General features: G+C 39.1%; 1 protein-coding gene across 8 annotated transcripts in view; it reads left to right on the forward strand.

Moving 5' to 3' along the window:
* The window catches only part of RERE (arginine-glutamic acid dipeptide repeats), a 254,366-nt gene that overhangs the window by 148,335 nt on the left and 82,486 nt on the right, over positions 1-23,545 (forward strand). For all 8 annotated transcript variants that reach the window (XM_056331900.1, XM_056331902.1, XM_056331895.1 and 5 more), the window contains 3 exons: positions 4,504-4,552; positions 8,256-8,380; positions 9,261-9,360. In XM_056331900.1, coding sequence (XP_056187875.1) covers positions 4,504-4,552; positions 8,256-8,380; positions 9,261-9,360 — 274 coding nt within the window. The remainder of the gene's footprint in view (positions 1-4,503; positions 4,553-8,255; positions 8,381-9,260; positions 9,361-23,545) is intronic.

The following is a 23,545-nucleotide window of genomic DNA, read 5'->3' on the forward strand; positions in this document are numbered from 1 at the left end:
ATAAAGGAGAACATGAAAGAAGCAGTACTGCAGTTTCTAAGATTCTACCTTGTACACACGATCCTAGACCTTGGAGGTCCAACTTACGTATAGAGTGTGCGTGGTTTCTTACAGAAGCCTGGCTTCCTAGCAAAGATCTTCACTAAATGTGCTGAGTAAAGAACTGGCTTGGATTTGTGTCAGGGGTAGGACAAAGGCAGGACAGTGCAGAGAAGTGCCATGCAGAAATCTGCAAATGCCTTTTGCTATTGCCTCCGCTCTCTGGAGAGTTTTGTTGCGAGTTTCCAACCTTGACTCCTGCACAGCTCTGGCAGTGTTATAATACCCAGTTTGTGTCGCAGGTCCTGAACCCAAGTTACCTCAAAGCTGATCTGTGTGTACTCCACTGCAGCTGAAACTCTGTCTTGCAGTGCTTCTGTTGCCATGTTTTGGTCCTTGATGGCATTGCAGTGCTGCATTATTTTTGTGGACAGAGGCTGCCAGTTGGGCCAGCTTATGGGTAAATGGTATGAGTGTGGTGTATGGTGCAGACCAGAAGGTAGATAATAAACAGAGAGGGTTAAACTTGTTTCTGTATGGGAAATCGTGCAGGAACTGTTGTTGCCGGCTTTCCTTCCTCTCTTTCCTTCTTTCTAAGGCTGATAAATTAAGGCTTTGCACCACTCTGTGCTGTCTCCTATTCCTTTCTCATCGTCACTGTTCGCATCTGAACTGTTTTCTCTCAGTGGTGCTGCTTTTGGCCTTGAACCTCCAGCCTCTCCTGTTGCTTTAGAATGGAAAGGACAAAGTTTTGTTGAACTGAACATCCTCTCTGTTCTCTCCAAACTGTTTGGCACAAGCCTCTCTCAGATTAGAGTGTGCTTGTTTTGCCCTGCTCTGCTGCAGAAGCTTCTTGCCTTTTTGATATTCAGACGCAGGCTTCCATCTCCTTTCTGACCAGCCCCTGTTTACTTTGCAGAATAAAACGTTGTCATGGCAACAGGTTACTTTTCAAAGAGAACATCTTGTCATTATATTTAATCCACTGCAGCTGAAGAGGACTGAAATATTAAGTTGTTGTTGCTATGGATACTGCTTTGTTACATCAGTTTCTTTTGTGTCAGATTTCATATACAGTGTTGGGTCCTCATGTCCTCGCCCCCCCCCCCCCCCCCCCCCCCCCCCCGAATAAACATAGTGCTGTTCCATTATTATTGTAATTGCTCTCCACCAATATAATTTTGCTTAAAAAACCTACAGTGCATTTTAGTTTCCATAGCAAGAATTTCCTTTCCATTTGCAAACCTGTTCCTGGGGACGTGGAAGCAGTAAAAATTATTTAACAGATTGTGTGCCCTTGCAGAGCAGTCAGCTTTGTGCTCTTTAAAAAAAAAAAAGTGCAGTCTGAAACAGCCCCCTGCACAACAGCTTGATTCAGTCCAGCTTTTACCTTTTGGGACAGAGGAAGGGAGTACCTTTAGGATGTGAATATAATCAGGAAACAATGTGAAAAAGCACACAGAAATACTTCTCTCGATGCTTCATTTTCATGTGGGGAAACCATTGAGTTTCCCCAGCTAACTCCACGTGAATAGGTAGGAGCAGGAGTCCCATACAAAACGTCGCTTTTATCTTTGCAATTATTTACAGGATGCTGTAGCATCCTGTCATCAGCCTTGATTCTCAAATGCTTTATTTATCATATTTAGTGAAGGAATTGGGAGTTGGGGGATATTTGGAGTGCCGTGGGTTTTCCTATCAAAACAAAAAATACCTTAATTTTCTTTTTAAGTACAGTACCTACTTGTGCAGCCTTTGGCTGATGTGAAGTCTTGTATTTGGCAGAAACTGCGTAACTGTGTTTTTAGTTTGTTATGCGCTGACTAGTAGAGATACGCATGGCTTTCAACTGAATTCAGGGAATAAAGGAAGAGCATCAGTATTTTCTGTTGTTGGTTTTCCCTTTGCTCCTCACAGGGAAAAATCTGACACCTTGTAGCTGAAGAATGTACCCTAGTATTTAATTTATAATTTTATTGTAAATATAACATTGGTTTTCTAGTTCGGTCTTTTCTTTGCATAACCTGAAAACAAGAACAGCATCAGATTGTCTTGCAAAAATATGCATTAGTGAAAAACATTTTGACGTGTTCCCATTCTTTTCAGGAGACATGCACATATTTTAGAGTGCATTTGCTTTCCAGCACGGTGGCACGATGTCTACACAACGCCATAAGATTGAGTATTGCAAAACCTGTGTTTATTCCTGTCTGACAGGTTCTCCTGTCACCTTGTCTTGGATAAGGGCCATTCAGAGCCACTGCTGTAGTTAACCCACTTGTGCACCAATGAATAATGTTTCAGAACGGTCAGTAAGGTGACATTTAACTGAACACACATATGCAGTGTACTTTTTGAAATTTTGAGGCGAAAATGTTTATAAAGATATGCAAAATATGCATGTTAATATCAACCTTTCCAGTGACCTTTTTGGCTTTTTGACTTTTGATATTTAATGGTTTGATCTCTCTGTTGTTTAGTTTTGCTCAGGGCTAGCACTTTATGGTCATGACCTTAATTTTTAAAGTTTAAAGGAAACTTTCTCAGTCATTGTTATGATCACTGTGAACACAGCAGGGTGAATAAGAAATCCTGCAGGGCAGCAGCTTACTTGTAAAATGACGTCACTGTTCCTGTACCAGCAGATTGCAAGGTTAATTCAAGTTTGCTGTTTCCAGATTATAGATAGTGTTCTGTTAGGTTTAGGTGTGTGCTTTTCCTTGCGAGTGTGTTGAGACTCCCTTAAAGGTCTTGCAGTTACTGAAGTGTTACATTCAGAAGTTTGTCTTAAAACAGCTCTGAATTTTGTGATCCTTTTAATGTAATATACAGAATATAAATAAAAGATGCCTGTTTAAATAAGAACAACTTATAGAAAAAGAAAAATGTTGATTTTAAGGATATTGAAATCCTTTGGATTTGGTTCTGTTCTTCAGCGCCATTTTATGGGAGTCTTGGAGGGTCGCTTAAGTTTTCAGACTGCGGCTGCATTCAGTAACCCACGTACCAATGTTCATGCACCAATGCCTCTGTAGACTATAGTGAGCTAGCTCTTGAGAATAGGTGGATATTACAGCAGAAAGGTCTCATGGATTCAACTGTAGTCCTGGAGAAATTAGTATTTCCAGTAACTAGTTTTTTTCATGTGCCGTCTTGTTGCTTATATTGTAATATCTTTAATAAAGAAAAAGGGTCCAAGGGCACTCTTCAGTACTCAACTTTTATTTGCTCTGTTAGTCTGTTGAAGATTAGGAAGAAAAATAAATTCTGTCATGTCACATGTATTATTTTGGTTTATATTGGCATACCTTTAACTTCTGTTGTTGCCACAGTAATTCTACTGCAACATGAAAAAACGTTTTTTCTACTACCATATAATGTGATGTTTCAGTAATTCCAGCCAATGGTGTGAGCAGCACAGAGCCCTTCAGAGCATAATTCTCACTCCATGGACAGTTCATTTGGAACTTGAAGTTTTTTATACAAATATGTTTTCAAAATAGTGGAAAAGTGAGGGCACATTATGTGGAAGGGAAGGCCTTTCTGGATGAACTGAATCGAATTCACTTTTACAAATGTTATAAGGCATGTTTTTATTGCTTTTTAGATTTTCCATGCTTCTGCGTCATGCTATCTGATGTAATTTTTGAAAATCAAATAACAGCAGTAGTAATAATTTTAACTTCTTAAAACAAGAGCTAGATAATTTTGAATGTGAGATCCAGAGTAACTTAAATAGTTCTCCATGAACTCTGCCTGGAAAAAGATAAATTAGTTTTGCCAATTCTGGTAATGCAAGGCTCTGTTCTTCAAAGATTAACACCCCAAATATTTTAAAGATATTTTCTGTTTCAAAATTAAAATGACCATGAAGACGTTCATGAGGAACGTGGTATTTCCTATGTACTAATCTATAGCACAGTGCTTAGCATGTTGCCTGCTTTATTTTAGGTTTGGTGTTGAAATAAGCAGCTAAAGGAACAGTACTAGTAAAAGCTGTTCTTGGGAGGTGATTCATTGCATAGCAGGCTTTGGGCTGGCTGGCTAAAGCATAGAGCAGTTCAGAGCTGTAGAGAACTTCAGAGGCTTTTAAAGGATTTTTTTGATTAGAAGTCAGTGCTACTTCTGCATCACATTAAATTTAAATATCAAAAAGTAGGCAGGTGTGTGTCCCATTAGCTGCTGACTGCTTTCTTGCTGCTCTGAGGACAGATCACATTGATCCTCTTCTTGACTTCGACTGCTTGACTGAAGTTTCTGACTAGCCCTGTTGGTTTTTGCCATTTGCAGCATGGCCTGTAATACACCTGGGTGTATCCTTTCTTGTTTTCTTAATAATGTATTATTTTTGCTTCTTTTCCATTTGCATTGGGAATTCAGTGACAAAAAATACAGAATATGATCCTAAATTACATTAATTGTAATTCTTTCTCATTGCTGTTTTTTTCCCCCCTTATATATTAGGAGGCTAAACAGTACCCAAGGTGAAATCAGAGTTGGACCCAGCCACCAGGTAATGGATTTTGTTTGTATTCTAATACCCAGAGGGCATGCTTTTGCCACTTAGTCTGTTCAGATGACACCTATTTGAAATTGTATGCATTCAAATAGAGTGCGCTTTTTAGATTCATCATGAGTTCTTTAGAATTCCTTAGCTCAGTTAATGAGATTTTTCGATGTCAAATGTTGATACGCTAATGATTTTTACTAGCAAAAGTACTCTTGAGTTAATTCTGGAATGAGATTGAAGGAATATGAGTAACTACTAGAAATAATGGAAGAATCTCGGCTATTATTGGACGCATTCTGGAATTAAAAATGAATGATTCTCAGCTGGCTTTCAGCAAGTAATGTTTTTTAAAAACTATTCAGTGGTGTTTCCCAGTTATATTGAAAGTAGATCTTTTAACTTTAATTTGCATAGTAAAATTGTCAAGTTGATAGTTTGTTGCCTCTAACAATTAGTCTTTTTCATGAATCTATGTATTTAAACAAAATGGAGTTCTTTTAGAATGTATTAAAAAAAGACAGGAGTTTTCAAAGAACAGCATTACAAAATCAGATGGATGGGGGGGAACTTTAACCCCGAGAAAGGTTTGTTTCCTGAACAGCAGCTGTATTGAGATATACATAGATATTTATGTGTGTATTCATCTTTTAACACGGGGTATAGTGCTTTTAAGTATGTCTGTTAATGTAGCTGTCATTACTGCAGAATTCACAGTAACCTTGCTCTCCCTTTTATGTTTGTCTCTGAACATGCTCTGGTGTCGTGTCTGTGGCTTGCTTACACTTGAGGTCTGCACATGCTCTCTCCCTAGGTTTTTGTGTGTTGAATGAGTTTGGCCAACTGTGGTACTTCAGCATGAAAGTCACAGGGGCCACTGTGCATTTAGTCATTCAACAACTGTGTTAAAAATGAAGTTAGTATTTCTAATTGGAGCAGGTATGGCAGCTGTTGGGGTTAGGCCTCCTTCTAAATACCTTCTTCCTGTGTTGCCATGTGCCAACATTACCAACTTGGTCCTCCATTGCTGCTCAGGAGATTGGCTGGTCTTCACCCTTTTACCTGCATAATTTTCACACAAAGCAGTTTAAATTCTTCCTAACCAGGAGGCATGGTAATTCTGGACAATTACTGAAATACCCCGTTTGTCCATAGTCTATGGAAGTCATGTTACAATTACAGTATCTTATTCATATTTCCCAAGTCTTTTTTATGCAGGCATTCATTTCACTTTCTGATCTTGAAGAGAGGGTAAGTTTTGATTTTTAAAGACAGGGAGACCTCAACTGTATTGTTTGTTTGGCTGTGAGAAGCAGTAAGAACTAAAGACCAGTGCATTGAGATCTTTGGATTGTTGAAATTGAGAAAGCATGCTGCATGTATTCAAACACTGGGAAGCAGAATAAGGTTAAGACTCCTAGATGTTGGTTTGTTCCTGGTGTGTTCTAATTTGAGGGGGATCCTTCATAAGCATTGAAAATAATCTGTTGTTAAAGAGTCTTAACATACAACTTTGGTTCATAAGGCCAGATCTGTCAGTAGGAACAGAGTGCTCTCCTTTACGTGTGGAATTGACTTTGTACTGTCCAAGTGCTAGATTTTTGCATCCAAGTGATGAATATTCACTCAGACTCTTTTTAAAATCTTGTTTAATAACTAGTGAAAGTAAGCATTTATGCAATGTATATAACATTCTTAAGGATGTTTCGCATTTAGAGGAAAACAGTCCTTGGCAATTAAACCTGTACTAATCTTTTCACTAGTCATAATAAGAGTACTGTAAATGATACCTTCAAAACAACTTTAATCTCAAATTGTCATCTAATATTTTGGCAGGTGTTAGTCACCTGTGCTGTAAGGTGTAATTACCAGATGCATTTATGGATGGAAAAAAAGAAGTAGGAAGAAGTTCCACTGTTTTAGAATACTGATAATTTTTGCTTGCTTAATATTTCAAACTTCCACTGTTCTTTCACTCATTTGCTGAGCATCTGTGTTTCTGCCAAATGCCATCACTAAGAGGATATATACTCATCCTGTTAATTAGCATAAGGTATAATGTTAAGATACGTGAATGGTTGATTGTAGGCTGTGGTAGAAAGTCAGGTTGAGGTTTGTATTTGCTGCTTTCCTCCTTCTATAGTCTGATTAATTCTGTGGAAAATATAAAAATAGTCTCTGCGCACTGGGCTTTGTCAACTCCGAGATGGATATACTTTCCTTCACCCACCTTAGTGAGAATAGGGTATATGTGTCACAGTCCAGTAACAACCCTGAGATCCCAGTAGTGGTTTCTGGTGAATATCTGTTGCCTTCATTTTCCTTAAATTGTGCATCTTACAGATTCCTGGGGACTGCTGGGTTTTTTTGGTATTTGATACACTGACACCTCGAAGTACTGCTACTATCATAATTGCAAGTAGGGACACAAGTGAAGATAAATGTTTTGTAGAATTGCAGTTGTTCTCAAAATTCATATGCATAAGAGGATGACAGTGGGTCTTTGCTAAACTTTCTCCTAGGAAGACTTCAGGCTAACAAGTTATTGAACAGAGGTGCCCAAGAGGAAGTTGCTCTTCGGAGTACATAGTAATTGAGCATGTTCCTAGGGAACATAAGGATGAACACTAATTTGCGAAAGCACCCTGGTTGCTAGAATGCGTACCTCTCATAGACACCTCACCTTGGTAAAATGCTTGCTTTTCTTTTTCCAGAAGAAAAGTTCAATGACATACCCACTTTCCCAGGCAAGAAGTAAAATAAAGTACAGATTAAAGAGCAGAACATGAAAGACATCTGAACCTGTGACTTGTAATTACTGGTTATGTGTAAATGTTGCCTCTCAAATATGTTTAGCGTTTTAAGTATAGGAGGTAATTATAGGGCTTAAAAGCTGTTTCTGAAGAGGCTCTCAGCTATCTCATCCCATGGCAGTAGATGACTAGAGATGCTAATTGGGTCTCTGGATACAGCGTAATACTTATTTAGTGGCAGAGTTCATCACTGAGCCATCTCACTTGCAGGAAATGTCTTTTATTTCTCTTCAGAATTTTAATGTTTTACTGAGGGCTTAAGTTTAAACTTCGTATCAAGTGTGTAGAGTTTTTTATTGATGTGAAATGATGTGCATGGTAGCCGCATTATTGCCACCTTTTATAGTAGTAGGTTATATGAATATGGTTTAGCCTGGCAAGCAGGAGCTATAGCAACATCTTTTTTTTTTTTTTTTTTTTTTTTTTTTTTTTTTTTTTTTCTTTTTGTGACAAATGAAAACTGTCTCTTTGAGGGTCAGTTGTCCAGTAGTGTTTGACTTCTACACATCGGAGGGCTACATGCGCAGTACAAAATGGTTTGCTTTCAAGCTGTGATTTTTCTGCAGGCGTGCTTGTACTTGGTCTGTGTACAGAAAGGCTTCGCTTGTGGTGGACTGAGGGGTGGTGTTAACCCTGCGTATTTGTCAGAAAATGAACTGCACTCCTAAAAGGAGGAATGCTTGATAAAGTGAATAGATTTGGGGCTTGATGACCCAATTTCCTCAAACTTCTGAAACCTGAACAAGTAGCTTCACCACCTGTTGTCTGAATATCTTTCACCTATGAGATCATAGTATTTCAGGGGACTTACAAATTTTATTATTAATAACACTTGTGCATCCTCTTAGCATTTTTAACAACTGTAATGTCTGTGTGAACTCTTAATCTTTTTCCAGGCTAAGCTTCCTGATCTGCAGCCATTTCCTTCCCCAGATGGTGACACAGTGACGCAGCATGAAGAACTTGTGTGGATGCCAGGAGTCAATGATTGTGACTTACTTATGTACCTTAGGGCAGCAAGGTAATTTCAGCCAAGATAATACCAGTGTCTGTAGAATGCTGTAGTGGAAATGTGGGCTGGCATGTACATGCAGTTGGCTACGGTCACTCCTTTCTGTGCTGTTTTGGTGTAGCGTGGATGTCAGCCAGATAAGCTGAAATGTTTACTTGAAGACAAGAATGCCCCGATTTGATGTTGGGCCAACACAGAATCTTTCCCTTGGCTGTGGCTTTTGAACTTAAGTGCAAAGCCAGCAGTATGGGCTAGCATGATAGAGCATTGGTTGTGTACCATGTAACAAGGGAAGTTAAGTGCTACAAGTGGAATATCCGTGATGGCATAGGATTTCTTCATAGACTATATGTTTTTAGAATGAACGCTAGTTAGCATTTCAGTTTCATACAGGTCTCTAGTATGCCTGGTAGATTAACCAGATGCACTGGTGGGCCTCATAATAATTCAGCTATTAGTAAATTACTTGCAGTTTACAAGAATCAGAGATGTGGGGAATCTGCAATTTAAGTTAGTTTTCTGACATAATGACACTGTGATTGCAGAAGAGGTTTGCTGTTTCTGGTGAGGCTCTGTCCTCAGGTATGGATATGGTATCTTACATAATCCTGACCGGACTTTGGTACTACTTCAGTGCAGATTTTTAATTGATGAAACCCACTCTAGATTTTAATTTTCATTTTGAATTAATTATTCCATATGCTGAGGTGACTCAGGTTTGCGTAACAACTAGCAGTGTTTGTGGTGCCTCATTTTGTTTGTTTCCACAGTATTGCAAGGCCCTGAAATTTCCAATTTAAGGTGTAAATTTACTACTTCTGTATTGCATGATGTGTGCATCAAACAGTAGCTGAAGAATTTAAACTTTTTTTTTCCTCAAACTATAAAGGAGCATGGCAGCTTTTGCAGGCATGTGCGATGGAGGGTCCACAGAAGATGGTTGTGTTGCAGCCTCCCGTGACGACACTACGCTTAATGCACTCAATACAGTAAGTATATAGAACTACCGTATGGAAGAGCAGTCTTTCCATTTATTACTGGACTACTTAAAGCATGTAGTATGTAAAATATTTAGCAGGTAAATTAGATTTTGTTAGGATCACAGTATGAGTACAGTAGTAGCTTAGGTTATCATAACTTCCTTTCAAATAACACATAGTTTCCAAAATCTAAACTACAGACTTTGTGATAAACTTTTGGGTGCTGCCTTTGAGCTTGACAGTTAGTGAATATTCTCTATGGGAAGCTGCTTGGGTCAAGTACACCAGCTGGAATTGTTAATCTCGTTTGTTGGTCCTTTCATTCAGTCCAGCTAGTTTCTAGCTGTAGGAAAAGATTATTTCCTAGAAGGGAAATGCATAATACCGTCAGATATATAGTGTCGTGTATGGAATAATGACTGGAACTTATCCCACTCATGATCCAGTTTTCATTATCATTTATGTTTGGATGCATGTGTGTCCAGTTCTCTTGCATAAACATAGTGTGTGTAAATAAAGTGTTACTGAGTAGATACGTAGATGTGCATGTATGTTGTGATACTCACATGGTTTCAGTGCCGCTACAGCCATTAACTCTTTTGGGGAGGGTGGGGGACACTAATGTCCATAAATCATGATACACAATTTTTTTCTCTTTTTTCTTTTTTTTTTTCTTTTAAATCAAGCTGAAGAAACTAGTCTGTCATTCTATGTTTTTTGGTAACATAGTGAAATCTGTAGTTGGTTGTTTCCCCAGACACCTATCTGCAGCTATTGGAGAATTGTGGTGTGGTGGTATTGACTCTGAGATGACTTTTGTGTGTCTTCATTGATTCCTTCCTGAAACATAGTAAAAGGAATTATGTGTAACTGGTCATATGTTACTCCGAAAAAACACATGGACAGATCTGCTGAATCTACCAATGAATGATTTTCATTCTTCCTTTCTGTGTCACCTTTTATCCATAAAACATATTGTGGAGGTATCAACATTTGAGCTCTGTCCTGTCATTTTTACAATTATTGGCTATGGTCTAATCACATGCACTTGTAAAAGCTGTGGAAAGGATAGGAAATACTCTTTGCTGAATGAGTCTCTAGGTAAATCTATAACATGTTTTGGGGCAATCACAATAAAATTGTACTGACCCCCCGGGCAGCTGGTAGGACTGGAAGCTGGAAGCAACCTCAGTTGAGCAAGTTTTTTGTGAAGCTGCCACAGAAAGATGCAGTGTCCAGCTTGGGCTTTAATTTTCAAAGATCTCCTTTTTTAAAGTAGTTTTAAGCATATTCTGCCTCAGTGTTCAGCGCCATGACTATATACAGTGACTAGTGTGTTCTTTGTTCACAATGATTGAGGCTCAAGTAATTTGTTTTCATTCAGTAAAAATAAAACTACTAGTGATACCAACAAAAAACTTAGTAGGTTGTACTCCTGCAAATTGGCTAATGTTAAATATCACCTAATGGCCACAATATTATGTCTGCCTCTGCTTTTATGCTCTGATTATTTACAGTTGCATAGTTTTAAACTATTTGTTTATAAAATTCTTAAAAGCTTGTAGATGGTGTGCTACACCTCAGAAACTGAGCAGTAATCACTGCAACAGAAAAAAGATTATCTGTTTGTTTAGAGAAAGTATCTGAAGCATGTTTGATGGTTTTATTGGAGTGAGTGGAACTGACTATCAAAATAATCACATATGCTTTTTATAATTAATTTGCTGTCAGTAAAGCATCTCATTACACAAAGCTCAGTCTGTGTAAGTTACAGAACTGGTTTGTAACTGGTTAAGTCCATGATTAGGTATGTATGACTTGATAGCTACGCTACAGTTGAAATGCCCATATTCTTAAACAAGAAAAATGTTCCTTATGCAACGTTACTTACCAAAACCACTCTCATTGGGGTTTTTGTTTTATTTCTGCATATATTTGATTACATACTTGAGAGACTGCATCCATTTTTGTCTTGTTTCCTGTAACAGACAGGATTAAAATAGGATTAAGATCTAAAATGTGCCCCCATAATACTTACTAAATAAACAGCAGCAGAACTTTCATTCTTATTCTGCAAAATTTTTAAAATATAGTCTACATACTTGCACGTGTAACCAGCTGAAATCAAAGATCAAATTATGTCCCCAAATTAAAATCTTCCTTGTTCTCACTTCTACTTCGCAAAGTCAAGTGTTATTTCTCAGTGCTTCACAGTGAGTGCTTGACCGTGGCTGGACGCCAGGTGCCCACTGACGCTGCTCTGACACTCCCTCCTCAACCGGTCAGGGAAGAGAGAACGTAACGAAAGGCTCATGGGTCCAAATAAAGACAGGGAGATCACTCAGCTATTGCCATCATGGGCGAGACGGATTTGACTTGGGGAAATTAGTTGCATTTATTACCATTCAAATCAGAGTAGGATAATGGGAACGAAAATCAAAACAAAAGCACCTTCCCCCCACCCCTCCATTCTTCCTGGGCTTCGCTTCATTCCTCATTTCTCTACATCCTCCCCACAAGCAGTGCAGGGGACAGGGAATGGGGTTACGGTTGGTTCGTCACATGTTGTCTCTGCTGCTCCTTCCTCCCCGCATCTCCCCCTGCTCCAGCGTGGGGTCCCTCCCACAGGAGACAGTTCTCCATTAACTTCTCCAACATCAGTCTTTCCCACAGGCTGCAGTTCTTCCCAACCTGCTCCAGCGTGGGTCCCTTGCATGGGGTGCAGTCCTTCAGGAACAGCCTGCTCCAGCGTGGGTCCCCTGTGGGGTCACAAGCCCTGCCAGCAAACCTGCTTCAGTGTGGGCTCCTCTCTCCATGGGGCCACAGGTCCTGCCAAGAGCATGCACCAGTATGGACTTCCCACAGGGTCACAGCCTCCTTGGGGCATCCCCCTGCTCCACCACGGCCCTCCCTGGGCTGCAGGACAGCCTGCCTCACCATGGCCTTCACCACGGGCCGCTGGGGAACCTCTGCTCCGGCACCTGGAGCATCTCCTGCCCTCCTGCCCTGCCCTGGGTGTCTGCAGGGCTGTTGCTCTCACATGTTCTCGCTCCTCTCTTGCGCTGGTGCAGATTTTTCTTCCCCCCCTATCCTAGCGGCACTGCCACAGTCGCTGATGGGCTCGGCTGTGGCCAGTGGTGGGTCCAGCCGGGAGGCAGCTGGCACAGGCTCCATCAGGCACAGGGAAGCTTCTGGCAGCTTCTCGCAGAAGCTGCCCCTGCTAGCAAACCCTTGCTGTGCAAACCCACTACAACTTTACAGCTGAGGTGAATGTATAAATCTTAGTCCTTTTGATTCCTTTTATAAAGATAGCCAGCGTGTTGAAAGTTTTTTATACTTTTTGATAAGGATCAAAGTTAAGTGTGTATTGCACATCCACTTCAGCCTGTTTTACATTTTATTTCCTTCCTTTCTCTTGGGATGGATGCCGTCTGGTTCTGGTGGCTTACCTCACTCTAGAATTTTCAAAGTTGTTCCTTACCATCCTTCTTAAAGACTCAAATCTCTATTAAGGCCAGTAATCATCAAAGAGCTTTTGGAATTGGAATTTCTTTCCCCTTGTCATCTATAATAAAAGGCTAATGCAGAAAATTCATTTAACTTCACTGTTTCACTATGTACTTCAATTACCCCCTTTAATCACTTGGGAGTCTAAGGAGCCTGTAGTTGCACTTCTAGTCTTGCTTCTGAGACTTAGTCCCAAAATACTTCATTTCTGCTCTTCTGATTCTTTCTTTTTGTATATCTAGTAGAGATTTATTTCAGATAAGCACTGCTGATTTACATACTGAATTGGGAGTTTCACACTTTTGAAATAAAAGCACGATACAAACTCCTTAATTTATCCCCTTAAGAATCTTGTTTGTATAATATTTTGATGGCTGTTGTCGTGACTTCCCCTCAATATGACATCGCAATGTATGGCAGTAAGGCTTAACCCTGTAGTGTTGTTGTAATAGTCTCATTAACTTCAGCTTTGCTGTAGTTTCTCTTTTGTAGGTCTTGTGGTGCAAGTCATCTTTTCCTTTCTAAGCTAATTTTCAGCCCTGTATTGACAGAGTATAGTCCCCGTTAAAGAATCTGCCCGAACATGGACTGTTGTACTTCCAAGGAAATACAATCTGCAAGGTTTAAGCTTAATGACTCTTGAAGGGTCCTTAGGTTTCTGCAATGTTTGGCTTATTCATGCTTCAAAAACTTACTCTGTGTGCCAGTACTGTTCATTGCAACTTTTAGAAACCGGTGAAAATGCTTTCCTTGTTAACTTTGAATTTTTCTAGAAAAGTGTTTTCTTATGAAAAATAGTTCTGTCAGGTGGGATATTTTAAGAAACTTTGACTTATTTCCGAGAGCCTACTTTTTTGACCAATTTAAAATAGTTTAGATAGGTAATTAACTTTCTTGACAAAAAAGTGCCTTTTTTTCTTTCTGTTCACCACCTATTTAAAACACAGCAGATTTACATCAGTTTTATCTTATAAATAATTTGTGCACTAAGTTGTGATTTTGTTTAGAAACTGTCACAGGTGACCCAGAAGATTAAAGTAAAAAAAATATATTTGATACAGCATGTTTTCTTACTGTGGAAATCTAATAAACTTCAGAGCAGCGTTTCATATAAATTAGTCTTGACAAGCTTTGCTAGTGTTTTATTTATGTAATAACAGATGCTGTAGTCCCCAGAAGGATTTGTTGTTAATTATACCAGATAGAAATGACGATCATGAAGGGCACAATACAACATATATATGTATATATAGCAGCTCATTGAAATGATTATTCACTTAATGCGCCAGGTAGATTTCAATTACTGTTCCTTTGTTTGGCTATTGGGATGTGATGCCACGTTTGTCACTGTAACCCTTAGGAAGGAAATGAAGTCTTCATTTGGAGTCTGTTGCCCTCCTGATGCTTGCTGGCTGTCATACTGAGAGGTGTGGAGGAGGATCGATTAGTTCCTGAAAGTCTTTTGTCATGATATTTTGGGATGGAGAGGGTTTTTTTGTTCCAGGACCATAGAACAGGTAGCTGAATGTGGCTGACTTTCTAAAATTAGCTGGTTTGTGCTTTATTTAAATATTCATGAGGAAAGGTTGTTTGAAGCGTTAGACCTTAAAATATTAATCTTGTAAAACAAAAACATGCATATTGAGTATATTTTTATTTTTCCAGTTTCATACCCAGGAAGCTCTTTTTATTGGTGAAATGGTAGGTGATGGAAACATTTTCATTTTTTTATAGCTACGCATTTTCTCCTATCTTGTGATCTGGAGAAGCACATTGCTTTGAGGCAGAACTCCTCCTTGCAAGTGAAAAGGGAAATGGAAATGCTAATTTGAGTTACTCGCAAACCTTGTTTTGGGTCACTGTGGACAACATTATTGCATTCTGAGATCTAGCATGATTGATGTGAAAGTCTTATCATTAATACTTGGTAGTAATGCACGTTGCCTTTTTAGTGTGTTTGGGCTTTAAGTGTGGATAGGCATTGCTTTTTAATAATCAGAATACCATCAAAAAGCCCCTCAAAACGCTGTTTACAAGGTAACTGTGGAGGTCCTTAGCGAGAAAATCATGCAGGAGAGCCAGGACTTAATAGCCAGTTGTGGGTTGTTTTTTTGTTTGGTTGGTTGGTTTTTTTGGGGGGGTGGTGGGGGGTGGTGGTGGTGTTTTGGGTGGGGTTTTTTGGTTGGTTGGTTGGGTTTTTTTGTTTGTTCTAGGCTAACTGAAGTTTGGAAATCAATTGAAAAACATTAGAACTCATTCCCTTTCCAAGTTGGCTAGTTTAACTACCTTATTTTGTTAGTGTTCTTTACTTGCTAGTGCAAGCATCTGACACACTGGGTTTTTTTTCTTCTGTGGAAGGAAGGAACGTCTTGTGGAAATATTTTAAATGTGTCCAATTGTAATGCCAGTATGTTTTACTTGTGAATAAATTTTTTCTGTAAAACATGTAATTACTGGGTAACTTGGGCCATCTGTAATACTTAGGTGGAGCATGGAGAGAAGGAGTTCCAATTTTCAAATGAAAATAAAGACAACCCTGCCCTTCAGTTCTGTGGCAGGATCAAATTCCAGCGTGGTCAGACAGGCAGGTGAAACTGTATTTTTAGTTGTTTCCTTGTTCTCCTGAGTTTCTGTAGAGACTTCAATTCTGGTATTACATTTTGCAAAACTACTCTCAGACAAAAGAAATTCGCTACTTAAATGTTCCTTCATTGTTGGACTGTGAACTTACCAGAGGTATGATGCTGGTACTTGTTACGGAGAACATCCTCCTTGTCCTTGTCATACTTTGAAGCTAATGTACACTGTCAAAATATTTAAGCAGATTACTGGATTGTGGCTTGCAGTGAGAGACAACTCTGGTGAAGTTCTTCCCCTGCAGTTCAGTATTGCCCTATAAAAAAAAGTACTAGGAAGCATTAAAGATCAGATTAACTAAGAATACCAGAAAGCTTACTGGCATCATCTTAAGAGCTGTGTTTTAAAATTATACCTTAGACTTGAGAAGGCTAATTTCAATGGCATATGGATCATTTTTATCTTGCTCCTTAGGAATTTAAAGGAGTTTTGCCTTTCCCCTAATATCCAGAGCCATGTAAATCACTTCTCAAATGAAATTCAGAAGTGATAACTGCATTGTAAGTCTGCAATTTCTTCCAGGTTAATTTACACTAATAGATTGGTAGTAGTCCCTTTTTATTGTATTCATTAGAAATACTGTAAACTCTTAATGTGCTAGAGAGCTTATAGGCAAGTCAGGTAAAGGTCAGTCGTTCTGAAACCTGGTTTTGTACATGTGAAAAAGTAGCGTGCAAACTTAGGAAGCAGTAAGTCTCCAGCTCCATTGTGTGGGGTGAAGTTCTGAGGCTTTTATGAGATGGAAGATAAATATTTATATACGTTTGTGTCACAGTATACACATGGTGATACGCAGAAGGACCTTATAGAAGCTTGTTATGTAGCTTGCTACACAGGCACAATAGCCAAGGTTTTATTAGTATGTCTTCGCATAAAAAACTGTTCTTGTTTTCACAATGTTTTCCTCAGCGTGTCTTCCTTTTATTATCCCACCCTCACATACGTTGTCTACTGAGAGAATTGTATAGGAGTATTTTGGCATGATTGTTGTAGGCTTATTAAGGGTTTGCAAAGGTATATTGTAAATACAGAGAAGTGTTTTGTGGCTTTTTAACAGTATTCTGGTTATGAAAACTTTTATGTGACCTCCGAAGTGGTGGTTTTGTGGTTTTGTTCATTTTTCAAAACAAAGCACGTACTGCTTGCGGGTTACTCTAAAGTGACATCATTTCACACATGCAGAGTGTAGGACAGCTAACGAGTAGTTGAATCAGCACAACTGAGGAGGTAGGAACTTCTCAAATGATTCTTGCAGTGGAAAGATTTGTGTTGGCTTGCCTTTAGTTAAAACTTAAAGATGTCCTTCTCAAAGTTAACAGGCAAGGAGAATGACTTTTTCATTTTAAAAAAACATGTTTCTGGTAGGGTGATTATCTGGTGATAATTGCAGCTGTATTGGATCCCTTGACACTCTGTGCTTTCATTCACAATACAAGAAATACAGCAAATGAAACAACCCAAGTGAGCAGTTATCGCCTGCTCTGTGCCTTAATATCACGTTCATCTTAGGCAGAAGCATATGTCTGTTTCTATATCTAGCAGATTGTGGCACACAAGCAAAAACTCTGCTTTCAACTTTATTGCTCAGAGTTGTTCACCTCAAAGAAATGTGGTGTTGTTGCCTCTGATGTATCATTAAAAGAAGGTGTGAGAGCTATTAGTGCCCTAGAATACTGTAATAGGAAGCAAGGGGTTCTTCCGTTGTTTGGAATCTCACTTTGCACTTTAGGGGTAATGGTAGAACTTCACTGAAATAAATGGTCGTTTCATCTTCAGTAGAAGAGAAGTAAGCAAAAGCTTTTGAGGATATAAGTCAGTCATTGCATCTGGAATTTGGGTATACAGAGGCTGGAAGAACTGATTTTTAAAATGACTTTATGAAGACACATTACAAAAATTGGAGCTGGCAAGCCCTGCAGATTAGAGCTAGCAAAAAAGTGTTTTAAGGCTACAACAGTGATTTCGGAGAACAGAAATGACTGACAAACAGGTTTGGAAAAAAATATGCTCAGAAAATTCATCCTGCTCTGTGGTAGAAAGCTGATGCCCTAGATCTGACAATCCATTGAAAGATTGTAACATGGTGAATATTTAGCATAAACATGTTTACTGCTGGCAAGTACAGTGGAGTAAATTTGGGGTAAATCTTGGTGTCATTTCTTCCCCTGCCTTCCTCCCATGTCTTTGCATCTGTCCCCCAGAGTTCTGATTTAATAGCAGATTTGTTTTAAGATCTTTTTTGTGCTTCATACTAATACGTAGGCCAGAGGCTCACAACCTCTTTTATCCTTTATCGCTTTTGAGCTATTCCTGCTGTTCAGAGTTTCTATGGCTCTTTTCTCAGAGAATCCAGGTCAAGAAGGAATTAAATTACTATTTCATTCTCAGTTTTAAAGAAATTCTAGAATTATAATTCATTCTTCATGTTTTGATTCAAGAGAAACTGTGAGCATCAGTTACATAAACAGCAGACCCTAGAAAAGAAACTGGAAGCGTCACTGTGCAAACTCAGTGTGTAAGAGCACATCTCGAGAGGTTTTGGTCATTTTGTTGTGTGTGTTGTTTTTGCTGGGGAAATCAAAGAGCTAGCAACTCTACTTATCCTCATGTGGTAAGGAAATATCACCACTTAAGCTTGCATACTACTACATGGAAGAAAGACAAAACAATCACATGTTAATATTGTATAAATGTCTCTGTGCTAATAGCATTCTGACTTATCATAGCACTATTACATGGGAATGTGTCATGAGTGACAAACATGACGGTGTAATATCGGTTTAAGGAAATTCACTTCTAAGTAAGATGTCACCCAGACAAATCACTCTGTGTTTTAACTTGCCCTTAGACCAGATTTTCTTGTTCATTAACTACAGACAAGGTTGAAAGCATAAAAAATTATTTAAGTATATGTTAGCATTTCTTATTACTAGTTCTCATTTTGGATGAGTCTTAATTAACAGCTACTTTCATGGTTCAGATGAGGTAGCATAGCACTTCAGGGGCCATCGCTATCTGCCTGGGCATGTTGGAAAATGAAGCCACCTCTAGTGCATAAAACAATTTTGCCACTTCGAATTTTCATTCATCCTTATCCTTGCTCTTAGGGGAAAGACTTCAGCACTCTATTTGTAAGATGAGTCTAGAAATCTTTCTAGAGAAACTGTTGAAAAGGGCATATAAAAAGGGCTAAAAATGTCTGCCGTGGTTACTTTAAAAAACTTCTGGGGAATATGTGAAAGATTTTTTTTAAGGTTTTTTTTTTGTTTGTTTGTTTTTTTTAGTTCTGTTGAAAGTTTTGCAGGTGCTTGGCAAGTTCTTGCCCTGGATGCTTGTGGAGCACTGGCCATGCCTGTTGTATTGACCCACAAAGCCAGCTGGCACAGTTACCGCCCTCTATTGTTTTGTATTTTGCAACTATATGTTGAGCTGTTCGGAAGAATCCTGGCAATCCCAGTGTGTGAAAAGTGGATGTAACACAAGCATCTGGCTTTTTAATCTCCATCATTAACTTCTTAGATCACTTTGTAGCAATTATTTAGAAACTTAAAATAGATTAGAACTGGAGGGACGAGATGTAAGTTGCTTTTTCCCAAGCAGTGGGGACTGATTTCTATATTTTGAAGCTGTCAGGTATCACAAATCTGGTATTTAAAAAAAACCCCAGAACTAGTAGTAGTATTTTTTTTAAGTAGCTTACTGATTTCTGTCACCACGTTTTTTTTGTTAGCTTGGCCTGCAACAGAATTTGACTGTGTCAGCAAGTGACAAATCAAGATTTCCCAGTTAACTGTGACAGCATGTTGGCAAAACAAGATTGTTGGGCAGAGTGGTTTTTTTGGATCGTTTAAGTTCTTGATTGGTCCAAGGTTCTCTTGTCCTTGGGCACCAGAGGGAGCTCAGCAAAGTAGTTTGGTTCTCTGAGAGTGCAGTATATTTTTTCTCTGATCCAGATTGTTCGGTGTGTTGCAGCAGGTGGGGAGGAGGTAGAATTTCAAAGAGCGGGGGGGGAACGAAATTTCTGGAATTAAAGGCTGTTTGGGGCTACTGTCTTGTTGGGAACCAGACAGGGTTGATAAGATTAAAATCTTGCTGTTTTGGAGGATGAGCATTTTAATGCTGCAAATTTGAAAATGGATTTTGCTGTTTCACCTAATGAGATATATTTGCTATAGAGCATATTCCATTTGATAGTAGGTCAAGATGTCCATAGCTATAAAGAGTTTCTGTATCAAACAGAGATTTGTCAGCTCTGCTGCTGAAAGAAGTGTCCTGAATTACATTTTGTATTTAATTAGGTGCTTGGATTAGAGTAATTACACCAAAAGGCCTAGCTGCTCAAGCCACGTGGCAGTAATTCTTGGTCTGCTTTTCATTTTCCTTGTTGTCTGTCTTGTTCTTTCCTTCTGTCTCCCCTTTATTTTCTACCCTTCTAAACATGCCACAGTTTTACAGAGAGCTATTGGGTATCTTGAACTTTGGCTCCTTCAGTGACAGGAGCAAATCCCTCATTAGTAAGTACAATGTTCTTCAGCCTGCACAGCTTAAAATAACTGGTGCTTAAATAGGGATGTTACGTAAATATCGACAGTGCACTACCAGGCAAATACCATCATCTTTTGCAATTCCGCTGAAGTATCTTGCTTGGCAGCAGTGAAAAATTTCTTTTGACTCATCTGTATCACTCGACTATTAAAATGCTCTTGCAATACTGGTAGTATTTACCTCATGTTCGGCAGTTCAGGCTTTACTTGTCAGGGCACAGAAACATAATGTGATTTGTCTGTGACCAGACATAATTTGGTGGAAGAGCCAGCACTCGAACCTGAAGAACTCCTGAATTCCAGTGCTGTCCTGTAAATGCTGGACATGACTGCATTTCTGTGTTCTGGCTGAACAATCCCTTTTGCTTTTATTGGCTTTTCTGTGTAGGTTGCAAAGTAGTTCAGTACTGCCTTCTCACTGTATAGTAGCAATTTTTCCTTCGAGAAGACAACTCTGAAATCTAAGACTGTTCTTCAATGGACCACAATTATTTAATACTGTAGCATGAATACAGCCTTAGATGGGCTTTTCAATGGAGGTCATAATGACTGTAATTGCAAAAGGATGCCTTCCTGAAGTAGAAACTGCCAGATGCAATGCCATTCTGATCCAAAAAGGTCACAGTAAAAGGGACATTTAAATTAAGTTATAAATTACAATTGAAGAACAATATTTTGATGAGCAAGACCAGAAATGTCAGAGCTGCAAGATGTAATTCATGGGTTCATTACAGAACAGGGGTGCCTGACAGCTGAGCCATGCCAGAAGGAGAATTTATTTGCAACATCACAGACAGAAAATGTCAGCTCTGCTGAGAAGCTGTAGTAGAAACTTGAAACCTTGTGGTAATGTGCAGACTTTATGGTGATAAGGCTTGCCTGTGATCTAGCATTGTTTAATGACTGTTGTAATATAAATGAGGTTTTTGGACACATGCACATTCAGAATTTTTCTTCAATCTAAAATCTTGTCCATTGATGCAGAAGTTGTTATATTTTCTGTTTTAAAGTATAAGCACATTTGTGTTGACTGCTTTTGTTGCAGCTGTATACATACATAATGTCACAGTGGTTCAGAATTTAGATGGCCAAGTTAATGCTGAAAATGGTGTTCTCTGGATGACAGGATAGTAACCTAGTGTTTATAGCAATACCTTGAGAAGTTCAACCAGAAATTAATGAAACCATAGCTAGCCATCATTAGCTATTAGTTATGTGTTTGAGTTGTTTGCCAATGAAGTGTTTATATATGTTGAATGACCAGAAGTAATAAGAGAATGAGCCAGATGGAAACACGTAAATTTAGCTCTGGCACTTATATTATTTTTTTTTTCCCTTTTTGCTGCATTATCCTACACTCCTGGCACTTACAAAAGCTTCCCCACCCCCCTTGCTAAGGTAACATTTTTCAGGAGACTCTAAACCTGTGTCAGGTCCCTTGTTTTCACAACTGTCTTCTGTTACATGATACTTCTTCTCTTACTACTGTGCTTATGGGTTTTGTGATTGTTATTAATATAGTTACTTGGTCAAAAGTTAATGCTTGTATTCTCTATTGCTGATTTGGGAACAGTTCCGATGGCCTGTAAACTCTTCTGGTTTTCTAACAGGCAACCAGTGTAGTTGCCTGTTAGACCTGTCCATTCTTTCTGGGCTTGTTGGATTTTTGGGGTTTTTTTATGGATTGAACTGCTTGGGCAATAGGGCTGCCAGAGAAAAAACATGCTGTCCTTGTGGTGGCAAAATAAAGATGCCCTCCAAGTTACAAAGAGGCTTGGCATTACTGCATGTTTTGGGTGGGAGCAAATTGGGAAAAGAAACAGAAGCACTGTTCTCTTCAACACTGTCAGGTTTTCTAACTGAAAATTCTTTTAGGTAGTGGCATGCACAGAAAAGAATATTTGCAAGGTGAGCTGGCAAAACTGAGTACTTTTTTTCTTTAAGATGGATCCGTTCCCAGTGCTGCAGTGCAAATAAGGAGAAAAATTACTGTGTACCCAGTAGAAAAGATAACATCTTCTTTTCATGCCTTTAAGTAGGTATTGCATATCACAGGTGTCCTGAAAACACAGGTTCTAGAGAAGTTTAAGGTCAGTAGTGTTGTTTGAGTGTTGGCATTGAGATCTGCACTGCAAGCCTGCTTTTCTGCTCTTATCTCTTGACTTGGGGCTGGTGTAAGATGCACAAAGATCATTGTTTCACTTGCGCAGAAGTGCAGTCATGAGGGTTGATACTGATGTAGTCCACAGAGGCAGATTTATAAGCCATTGGTCTGTTGTACATTAGGAAATTTCGCCTGGGGAGACAGGTTTGAAAGCACTGGTTTCTATGAAGTGATCTCAATTAATGCATCTCCCTGACTTAGAGCCGTGTGAGGTGCTGTTGATGGCTCTGATGTGTTCATGCATCTCCTTAGCAGTAGCATGCAGAGATCAGGTAGCGAAGGAAGTGGGAAGGAAGTTATTTGTTGGAAGTTGAAACATTGTTTTCTGTGGTTGCTCTGCATTAGCACATATAGTTACAGTTACTGCACAGGGTATCTGTAACTTCCCTGTAGGTGCCATATAGAAAGCTGAAAATTAATGGGAAACCACTCTGGCTTAGTTTTCTTTCTTGTTCCCATTATATTGGCCAAGCACTTGTTTCGTTGCAGTAACACCCTGTATGCTATTTTTGTTTGAGTTGTTGGTAAGGGCGGGGGGGGGGGGGGGGAATGTTGAGGCCACCAGTTTGGGGAACATTACTGTTTGTTCTAAAAACATATTGCAGGTAAAGATCAGAGGTCTTGGCCCAACAGTGACCTTTTATTTTTAGAAGTACTTAAAAGTGTCTTTAGCAGTCCCCAAGTATCTAAAAAAAATTTGAATGACCCAATAACTTGGAGGTGGAAGAGCTCCTTCATCAGTTCAATATCTGTTCCTACTGATGATAGAAGATTTGAGTCAATTTGTGTGCAGTGTAACCCATAACGTACTAATTTCTTCATGCACACAGCTGATCATTTGTTCATCCCTGTCAGTAGGAGGTATACAGTATGACTTTTGAGGCCTCATTTTCCAGAGGGCTGTGCACTTCTGCTGCTAAAGCTAACCTGTCCTCTGCATTTTTGTACCTCACACCACCTCTTCGAGGTGTTCAGTAACAATTGTTGATCAAATTGTTTTCTGGAAACCGGGTTCTTCAGGTGTTACAAAGGAGGCTTGAAATTATACAGAACTAAAATTCCATCAGCAAGTGGAATAAATTGGTTCTTATTTTTAATACCTTGAGGTTCATGTGCAGGGGCTTCACTGAAGAAAACAAAGTCATTTTGAGTGCACTTTGTGCTGCAAACAGATTGGGTTTATAGACTGCCACAATCCATTCTGTGGCATTTGTGACCAGAAAACCGAGATCTTAATAAAATAGATGGTAAGATGGCATGGCATAATGTGGTATCCAAAATCCACAGTTTCATAAAGTGCCCTGGTGTGGTATACTACAGTGCCTTTTGTGAAATGGGTATT

The sequence above is a fragment of the Falco biarmicus genome, chromosome 3, assembly GCF_023638135.1.
Source record: "Falco biarmicus isolate bFalBia1 chromosome 3, bFalBia1.pri, whole genome shotgun sequence".
NCBI lineage: Eukaryota > Metazoa > Chordata > Aves > Falconiformes > Falconidae > Falco > Falco biarmicus.